We start from the raw sequence: 10,528 nt of genomic DNA on the forward strand, positions 1-10,528 counted from the left end.
ATTCATGGGGGTCATTGGCCGGAAAGAGGGCGCCATGTGGCACCATTTTCAATCCCTTTTTAAACACCACCTGAATCATTTTGACCCCAAGGGGAAAATCTCTGTAGAAAATTCATAGATTTTTTATTTTATATATATTAAATTTTTCAGTAAAATCTTGCCTTGTAAAATAATGGCGATTAGCAACATTGATACAATAATATGTAACAAATAGGTCTAAAGTGTAGGAAAAATTCGACAAATTGTTTCTCTAAGATATTTTAATACAAATCTCAATTGATAATATCAAATTTTGATTTTTAAATTTTATTCATCATCTCTGCATGGAAATGTCCAATATCCCAACTTCTCATCATTCCCAACTTTCCTATTTCTAATAATTCGTGATAACATTGTTGCAATCATGTTCAAAGTTTTGTGCTGTTTTGGTGGAATATTAAGATTTGGGTTTTGGTTAGGATTGAAACAAAACTTCATATTATGGGGAATGTACCGAAATCTTTTGGGTGTCAAACTTTCTCCCAATAAAAATAAACTGATATTCACAACGTACAACTACATATCTATTGGTGATGGAAAAGAAATCTGAGATTGGAGTGGAGTGCAGTTGGTCTTTATCTCATACCCTTTATATTTTGGGGCATAATTAACTAGCATTTAACATTTACATGATTTATTTATTCTTGATTATTGTTTATAGGCAGCCTAACGCGTGTGGATTCATCATTTATTACTGAATGCCAATAAACAATGTCACATATTTTTCACCAAATTCACATTTGCCTACCGTGAGTTTGGGACTCAAAAGGGGTAGAAAATGTGATTTTCAGGTAATAATATGTAATAAAGGATTGGGATCATAACATTCACTCTTTTTTTGCTATGGGGATTTCAACCTACGATGATCAATGCTCCTCAAGCCTTACCAACTTAGCTAAGTTGGCACCTACACATAACATTCGCCCTACTGAAGAGTAAACTGAATTGGAATTAGTATCGGCATAGATAAAAGAAAGAAAACCAACTATCATTGAGTGTAGTGGCTAGGACCTCCCTCTAAAAAAAAAAGAATTTTCGAGTTCAAGCCCCCTCATTGGCCACTCATCTATGTGTGGTGGGGGGATTGCATGTACCAAATTCCCTAAGAGGCCAGTTGCCTCTCCCCTCCCCTGTTAGTTGGGCCTACGGATGGAGGTGCATCAAAAAAATGGTGAGGTATTTGAGAAAATTGAAATCTTTGAGTCAAACGATGAAAAGGTATTATTAGTTTTGAACTTTTAAGATCAATAAAATTTGCTTTTTAAATCTTTCTTTTTACAATTATTCTATTAGCAGTTTTAAACATTTAAAAAAAAAAAAATCGAATTAATAAACAATTACAAAAGATATTGAGAAAAAAGAAAATCAAAAGGTAAATGCTACAACTCAGTTTTTGGTCAGTTTGGTTTGACACATTACAAAACAACTTAAACTTTGAGATTGTGGGTTGAATTTACCCATCCAAAAAAACAGATTTTTTAGCTTATTTAAGACCGAGCTTGAGTCTATTTATGTAACTTAGGTTTGGGTTATGTGCAATGATGCCTGAGATATTGTTACAAATAAATAAAATGCAACTTTGAAACTATAGATACTAATAATAGTTTCATAAAAGGGAGAGGTCTTGAATTCAAACCCTCTCACCAGGGATTTATCTTGGTTAGCGTGGTATATATGATTTGTGGGCTATTGCATGTACCCAGACGATTTGAGCTAGATATGGTGCTTTAAGAGGCCGGTGTTGCCTTGCCCGTTAGTTGGGCCTATAGGTCCCGACACTCATCATAAAAAATAATAACAATAATAAGTAAATAAATACTAATTTCAAAACAGCTGCATCTGTGTACCTGAGGCACAAAATCAGATTTTATGATTTTTTTTTTTTTTTGTTAAGTTACAACGGTGCCTAAATGACATCTTGTTGCATTTACCACCAGCAAAATTACCATGTCTTTTTGCTCTTGCACATGGAAAATGAGAAGGGTAAGAGAATAGTGTCACTAATTCGACCTAATAGAACTACTATTTTGTTACCTCAATCAAGAGATATTGCAGATTAATCTATGTTTTTATTAGATAATTTTTTTTCTTCTTATATGGACTAAATCACATTGCTGTCTAGGAAATAAATTCCGGTGGATTCCTCTGAGTCTATAAGAGGATTTAGAGTTGTGATTAGAGACATTGAAAGGGAGGTTGTTGATGTCGTTGCAGTTGGGTACCAACCTCATTCAGTACGAGTTTTGGATATTTAGCAAAATTGCAACCATGTTGTATGCCAAACTGATTCCAAGATCCTTGGTAAATTGAGTATGAGAATGTCCCTCCTAAGATTCTAATCTGTTTTGGCCTTGTAATCTTACTCTTTTAATTTGTCACTTGGGTTCGACATATACAAGAATATTGACATAATAATAAAAATATGTTTAGAATTTTTTAACAGTTTCTCACTTTTATTATATTCTCTTGCATTGAATATACAGAGATTAGAGCCCTGCTTCGTATGAAGAAAATGCAAATGATTTGTTGGTTATCTAATTTACATATCTGTGGTTACATTCTCAAATTTTTTTTGCATTGCAAATTATCTGCATGAACCTCTTAAGCTCTTCATAAATTTCAGTAAATAGTTTGTAGCCTGCAAATCATTTTCAATTTCAAATCTTTTGCATTTGCAAATGATTTGCATGGTACCAAGCAGGGCCTAGATTACGATTTCAATTTGGAAATATTGGGATGTTAGGATTCTCTTAACTATTCTTTAGTTATTTGATTATTTGCTTTAAGATTAGAATTGTTGTCTCCCATTTCTTTGATGTTATATAAAGGCGTAATTAACTTTAGGAAGCTTAAGCAATTTTATGACATAAAGCTCTTAATAAGAGGCCAATTTCCGAATCAAATATAAATATTGCTGAGTCTATCCCAACTAATGGAAAGAGAAGAATATTGTACTGGTAGAAGAATTGAAAAAGGTTGCAAATGAAACATTGATGATTGAGGCCCAACATAGAGAGGGACCTATTCAAGGTCAACTTGCCAAGCTTTTGATTTAAGGAATTGATCGAGGCCTAAATGAAAAAACAAGATTCATTTAATTGATCCAGAATCCTTGGCAAGGCTTTGTTATTTTTGTTGCTATATAATAAAAAGTATCATAAAAACAAGAGAGAATCAAATTTATTAATTAGGTGAAGAAATTAATGTGAAAAATAACTTAAATGCCCTCTTCTTCAACCTCTTGCATGAGCCCCAAGATTTATTTTCCCCCAAAAGGATGTCATCTTCATCCTCTTGGCCCTAGGTTAAAGTTTTTTTACTCGTCTTCAACCTGAAGTTGATCAGAAATTTTAGAAAATTTGGCAAGACAGGGTCTCGGATTAGGTCATTTTCTATCATTCATTTGTCACTTAGTGAAGGAATCCAAAAGATAAGCGAACATGTGCATCAATCTGAAAATACAGGTATCGTATAAAGGAATCCAAAAGACCAAGCTTTCAAGAAACAACAAATCATTCCCATAATTTTATAAATAAATAGAAACCGAAAATTTCACTGCAACAATGGGGTCGCGGGTTTGATCCCAGCTTACCAACAAAAACAACCCAAAATGCCAAATACACAGTTGCAGATACCAAATAAGCAATATAAATAGGCCACAAAAACAAACAAAAAAATGTTACACAATAAACCTTGGATACTCGATTCAAGCAGAAGGATTTGTGTTCCGCATTGGATCTTCAACCGATGGAATTGGGGCACCAGAGCCCACTGGCACTACACCACAGGAGACCTCCCTTAATACTGTTGGTGGAGTTGTGGGGGTAGGAAAAATGTCACTGATTACAACTGCTGGACTTACGGTAGGAGGTTCCACCAGTGATGGGGGTGGGGGTGGGGGAGGAGGTGGAGGCGGGGAAGATGGGATGGAATGTGTCTCAGTGGCTGCTGGGATCATATTGGAGCGTACCTCTGTGACTTCTTCAATGCCCTCATCCAAGTACACAACATCCTGCATGGTGAGCTGATGGTATTCGACAATCTCCCGCAGAAAGCGATTCTCACGAGCATAGATGGAGTTTTCGTGTGCCAGACGAGCTTTCTCGGCCAACAGTGTCTCGAGTTGAAGGCGTATCTGAGATGTAGACATGGATATTGTAGTTGGGTTAGTTTAATGAAGAATGTGATTGACTGTAAATTGCAGCCTTTCCAATCTGCGACAATTATTTGCAAGACATAGTGGATGCTTCAGTTGCAAGACAAGGCGAGTTATCCACACAAATAAAATCTCATGAACTATGATTTAAGACACATTAATGTCCACAATGTGTTACACATAACAGACACAGCAAGTATCCTGCAGAGAATACAATTTTGCAACATAGATGAAACATCTCATCACATTGAAAGAAGGGATTTTCAAGGAGCTGATAGAGTTGAAAATCCAGAAAAGGAGCTGGTACATGTATTTTAAAAGCTTTTGTTTTCAGATGGTACATATCATCTTCACTTAATAAGTTCAAACAAAAAATTAAATACTAGGGATTAGTCCAATATCCCCAAAGGGGTGTGCAACATTATCCAAAAACAAAAAACAAAAAAAAAGAGCTTGTAGGGTTGCATGCAAATGAGGAATGAAACTCTGTTGGACAACACCGATTTTAAAACCCTGCAAAGGCTGTTCACATGGCATTTGAGGTGGAGAGACCAAAGAGGTACATTGTTGGACCACCTCATCGCCTCTCCACAGGGAAAACATGATCCCTATTGCCTCCCCCCCCATGTGACAAAAGATGAGTTTTTTTTTTTTTTTTTTTTTCTAATTTTAAATGTTCAAAAACATTTTAAGGACATAATTCATTGGGGAAAATCGCTGTGCATAGTAGCGCACAAATGTGATTGTGGACAACAAGAGGGATATCCATCTTACCAATCCAGAGGGCCGCCAACTACCATAATTTTTTACTTGTTAGCTAAGATGACCTTTTACCAATGCAAATTTATTAACTTTTGGCATGCTCAAATGTGCCAACATGATCAAACACACAAGCACAGGAGAATCATCATATATAAGGACAAGAGAAAGGCTGTAACTCTAGTAGCAGTGGTATTTGGTGTATATAACAAACAAGCATGTACCAGATCATCATCTTCGGGATTATCCCCCTTTTCACGACTCTCCCGGAGGATTTTATTCTCCTCTTCCAGCTGAGCGCATCGCTCCTTGGCAAAAGCCAGGTCAGCTTTGACAGTTTTCATTTCTCGTAGAAGAAGCTTGGCTTTTGCAGCCATTGCCATTGCAACCTGTAAAATAAAAGGGCCAATGATGCGTCTCACTGATACAGAAATACATTACGATGCCAAAAAAAAAAAAAAAAAATCAATTGACAAGCAATTGCATAGGATCTGAAAATCCAAAAATAGAACCTATATTAACATTAAAAAAATACGGAAAACCAGTGTTCTATGCTTGACTCATGTGACCAACATTTCAAATTTAATTTAACAGAAGACTGTCTCCATGCCATACCTTGAGCATGACTTACACTCAAGATAAGGACCTACAAAATGAGTCAACTCGAAAATCAGTTGTATTGGCTAAACTTTTCAACTTACGCACACAAAAAAAAGTTCAATGATGCGGGCAGCAGTGGGCCTAAGTGCTACACTCAATGTAGTAGTGCATACCAGTCTGTCATTTATTTATTTCATTCCCTGTGTTAAGCAACGGTACAAATACAAGCTAAAACGATGTTGGATGCATAACATTTGAGTTAAGGATTCTTGTCATGTTCACATATTAAAAATGGTTTGATCATTTCCATAAAATGTTGACTAGTAGAAAACCAATCAACAAATGCAAAACACGCCAGTGTTTCTCTATATGATCCAGTGATACACATTTGCCACCTTACGTCGCGAGATGCCTTCAGTTGAGTTTCTTGGTCCGCTTGCATCTGGGGTTGCTGCTGTGGATTACATAAGCCAGTGCCTTGATTCTGAGCCTCAGAACGACTTCCCTTTTTTCTAATATGCAGTTTGCGCGTTTCTTGGATGATGTCGGCAGTCCTATTCTCTACAATTGTCATACCCTCCTGCAAATGTAAACAAAAATGTTGGCTCAAAACAGGGAAAATAAGAAGATACTTTGGAGATATTTAGTGTTTCCAATAATAACTGAACTCGATCAGAGTTATCAACTGAATTTTGGACAAGACAGAAGGATGGTCCTTGGTTTGCTTGGCTCTATCTTTCCCCCTCAGGTTTCATATAACTGGTATTACCAATGCAAGGGAGAAAGTCAAACACCAAAACTGGTATATCAGCTAGAAACCAACCATTGGGGGACAACTCTAAATGAAGTAAGTTTTTACTAAGAAAAAAGGAAGTGAAATCAAAGAAATATGAAAAAATTGTTGTTAGAAAACCCAGATGGGGCTTAGAAATTGATCTTTCATTTCACCCAAGCAATCATCTTAAGTCAGAATTTGAAATTTCTAGTTGGCGTGCTAAACCAAGTTGACCTCTGGGGGGATATATGTGTCTGATAAAAATCTTGAGTTTTTTTAATTGTTTCAACATCAACAATAGAAAATCACTGAAAACAGAAAGAAATAATTAATAATAAAAATACAAATCATTTTATGAGGGCAAAATGTAGTTGGCCCCAGAAAGTTCAGTTCTAGGTGTTAAGGGAGTCCTGACTAGGCCAAACGGCAGCCTTTGACTACACTGCTATCTCAAAGCATTTACATAGCATAAATCTCTCTATACTTACTGAGATTTTAAGCATGTCGAAATCATGAATGGAATGATCCCACAAGAAGTATAAAAGAAGTCGGAAATGAAAGAAGGGATACTAGGGATTCAACTGTTTACATTGATGAAGCAACCTACTATCAACAAGGTGAGCAAAAAGTTTTAAGTCATAGAACTTTTTAGGCCATTCTGATGCTCACCTCAAAGGCATTTCCGATGGTTCCGCCAATGTAATTAAGGGATGAAGTAATTGCATCGAAACCCTTCTGTATAGAAGGATTATCTGTCTTTCGATAGTTCTCAGGCGTTCGATAGTTCTCAGGAGTTCGATAGTTCTCAGGTGACTGGTGTGATTGGTGGAACTGCAAGTTGGAAATGGGACGGAATAGAATGAAAACAAACAGTATACAGTTCAGTCAAATGTATAAAAAATTTGGCCATACAAAAAAAACTGCATGAACTCGAACAAAGGTTCTATATATATATATATACATATAAAATTAAAAATTCATCTGAGATTAGTGAGATCCAAAGTGCAAATGAGTTGGGAAAGAGTTCAAATGTCTAATCAAGATTTTCAGATTTAAACTAATATTACAAATGTTAGGACTTCTGAATTTCTCGAGTACTCAAGTTATTTTGGGGCTCACATCAACTGAGATACCTACTTAAATTGATCCAAATATAATCAAGCTGCATCAAGTCAGCCTGTTACAGATCAATAAAAGGAATATTAACTAAGCTCTTCAAATACTCAAAAGAGATTTTAGTCATGAACCTGGAAACCAGCACAAGCCCCGAAGTGAAACAAATTACAGGTTTGCTGGAAACTGTAGAATTGAAAGACCCAGGATAACGAGATCCATAGGCTATAAGTCAGGACATATGCAACTAAACTCTCACCTGAGCATCCGTTGGTGTATCGAGCATTTTGGGGGTACTTTTGTTAGGTGTGTCAAATTTCTGGTTTGCATTTTCGTCGTCAAGAATTGATTTAGCTTTTCTAGCCAGTACACCCCAAAATCCATATTTGGACTCATTCAAATTTTTCATCGATGTATACTCATAGGAGGTTGAATCCTACATTAACATCCACAGCTCATGAGCAGACAGAAAATAGATTAACGAATCCATTTTAATGTTATAAACTGATAAACATAATGCTTTTAGAAAAAAAGAACAAATTAAATGTATTTAATCATCAATTAATTATATAGCATTAGTTAATCAGAGACATGTGGCTGCCAAATTCTCAAAAAGTCCTCGACAAAATCCACAAGTATCATACACACTGATGCGATAAAGTTGAGTTAATTGTAGTTAGGATCATTGAATTTTTTAATGCAAGGCAACAATACAAGAATACAAGATGAACCTTCCAACTCTCTGAATTTTGATTGTAATTTGTATCACCTAGTAAATCTGTAATAAATAGGGATTTTTTAAACTAAAGGTATCAGAAAGAAGGAAGAGCTGCCAAGACACCATTTGGCACTTGAAGTATGATACTCATGATGAATTTCATACCATGAAATTTTGAGATAATAGTTGGGAACAATGACGAAAGAAGGAAGCCTTTCTGGGAGTTTAAGAAGATTTATTTTGGAGATGGTTGGTTTAAGAGATTCGAACAAGGTGAAGGCTAGATTGCTAAGAATACTGGACTATAACAAGGCCACAACTCCCAAACATACTCTCAATGAGTTAACAGGAAGACGTTGTATCCTTATGATGGAATTTCAGTTATTCACTCAATTCTTAAGAAAACATACAATGTTTTCAAATGGATCCGATAAGGAAATCATGCCTGGGGCTAAATATGGAGACTCCATCTTCATTTTCATCCAATACATAGATATCATATACACATTATTCTTACATTTACAATATATAGTAGACCATCCTCACAAAAAAATCAGCCCATTCTGAAACTTCTAATCCCAATTTACAAGTTGAAGAATTGTGGACCGTCATATATTTGTAAACCTCTTTTGATGGGGTTAGAAGTTTCAGAATGAGCTGATTTTTTGTGAGGATGATCTCCTCATCATAGAGATCATCCTCGCCAAAAATCAGCCCATTCCGAAACTTCTAACCCATGTAGGACAAAACACGGTGGCCAAAACGTTGGCACCTGAATGGGACCCTATATATATATATATATATGCATTTGGAGAACATCTACAAGTGACAACTATTTTACATCTCTCAGATGCCATCCATTTAAGAAAAATAACAGCATCTGGTGGGGTTGTAGAAAACATTGAAAAAATGGACAGCATCCAAGTGGTTGGGTAAAAATAGTTGTCAGTTACATATACATAAATATAATAAAAAATTCATTATTTGAAACAAAATCAACATATTAATAACAGTAAAGAACTTCATGCAATCTAACAGACCAATTTAGGGGAAAAAAACCAATAAAGTGATTAGACTTTGAAGTTGTTATGTAAGATGTCTTGTATTCATGTTTGTGCTTGGGCTTCAAGAGGCAAAATCAAAGGGGACCCTTTCCGAAGCGGAGCAATCTCACTTTTCCTAGAGATCTCTAGGGATGTAACCAGAAAGAATATAGTGTGATTAGATTATGATCTGATCCATGGACGAGGCAAACTGAAGAACCATATAAATCCTTGTATTTATCTGCGATTTTTCTTTTTCTTTGCTGTTTCGTTATTTTTTCCACAGAAGTTCCATCAATTGAAAATGAATATCCGTAATCTCAGAAGAATACATATCAAATAAGCATTTCTGACCAAAATACGACGTGGTTCTGGACAGATTGGAATGGAGGATAAGGAATCATTTAGCCGACTCCAATCGTTACGATAATTCTTTGATGATGATGATTTCCAACCAAATCAAACATCTCCTTAGAAAAAATAATTTTCCACAATGCGGCTAATAGTTATTCATTCTAATATATTGGAACTTGGAAGAACAAATATGTTTCAAATCATCACCACGAAATATTTTCCAAAATTCGCGCACAGATCACCAATTTACGAAATAGAGATCTTAAATTCCATAGGTTTGCAAAAACAGAGACGGATCTCCTCATAAAAAACCCTAAAATCGAGTTAAAAAAAAAAAAAATTACCTGTCTCGCTGGAAAAGAATTTCGACGATCAGGTTCTCTGTAAGTGGAGGCAAAAGCCGATTCCCCATAAGCGGAGGAGAGAGAAGAATCACGATGAGCGGAGGAAGCTCGGATCGCTTGAGCAGCGAGAGATGAAGAATTGTCATCGGGTGGGTGTCGAATTTCTTCTTTGAAAGTCGAAGCCCTAGAAACCCCTTGTTTTCTTCGATACGCCATTAACGAAACCTCACAAAGAACGATCAATCAATCACCAAAGAGAAAGAGAGAGATGTGGAAATTAAAACACGTTTAACGAACTTCCATTTTATTGAGAGAGAGAGAGAGAGGACGCTGTGGAATCTCAAATGCAAATTCAAGCGGCCATAAATTTCACTCTCCCTATATTTGGCACGAACCCATTAGTTGTATAGTTCTGGGCCCTTAAATAAAGTTGTATATTTCTGGACCCTGAAATAATGAATGTTAGCCTGGGCCGTCAATGGATCGGATCAGGATCAGGATCGGATCAGTGTCAATCTGGAACCAGTCCGCTAAAGATTGGATCGAATCCGAAATCGTTCATATATGAATCAGATTAGGAATTTTTATAAGATTTGACATTGTAAACAAATTATATAATATAATTGA

At 35.9% G+C, this 10,528-nt stretch overlaps 1 protein-coding gene across 3 annotated transcripts; it reads right to left on the bottom strand.

Moving 5' to 3' along the window:
- Nucleotides 1–3,534: 3,534 nt before the first annotated feature.
- Nucleotides 3,535–10,300, bottom strand: LOC147397075 (uncharacterized). 3 transcript variants are annotated; one of them, XM_086452494.1, is made up of 7 exons: nucleotides 10,164–10,300; nucleotides 9,902–10,133; nucleotides 7,702–7,878; nucleotides 6,999–7,160; nucleotides 5,955–6,134; nucleotides 5,179–5,343; nucleotides 3,535–4,174 (listed from the first exon to the last, which is right to left on the bottom strand). In XM_086452494.1, exons 2-7 carry the CDS (start codon nucleotides 10,115–10,117, stop codon nucleotides 3,746–3,748), a joined length of 1,329 nt encoding a protein of 442 aa, XP_086308620.1. In that variant the 5' UTR covers nucleotides 10,118–10,133; nucleotides 10,164–10,300; the 3' UTR covers nucleotides 3,535–3,745. The 3 variants fall into 3 exon arrangements, with proteins under 3 accessions (XP_086308620.1, XP_086308619.1, XP_086308622.1); XM_086452493.1 differs by having other exon boundaries at nucleotides 9,902–10,297; XM_086452496.1 differs by lacking the exon at nucleotides 7,702–7,878 and having other exon boundaries at nucleotides 9,902–10,300.
- Nucleotides 10,301–10,528: the final 228 nt, after the last annotated feature.

The sequence above is a fragment of the Akebia trifoliata genome, chromosome 8 (assembly GCF_017979445.1).
Source record: "Akebia trifoliata isolate Shusen 1 chromosome 8, ASM1797944v1, whole genome shotgun sequence".
Lineage (NCBI taxonomy): Eukaryota > Viridiplantae > Streptophyta > Magnoliopsida > Ranunculales > Lardizabalaceae > Akebia > Akebia trifoliata.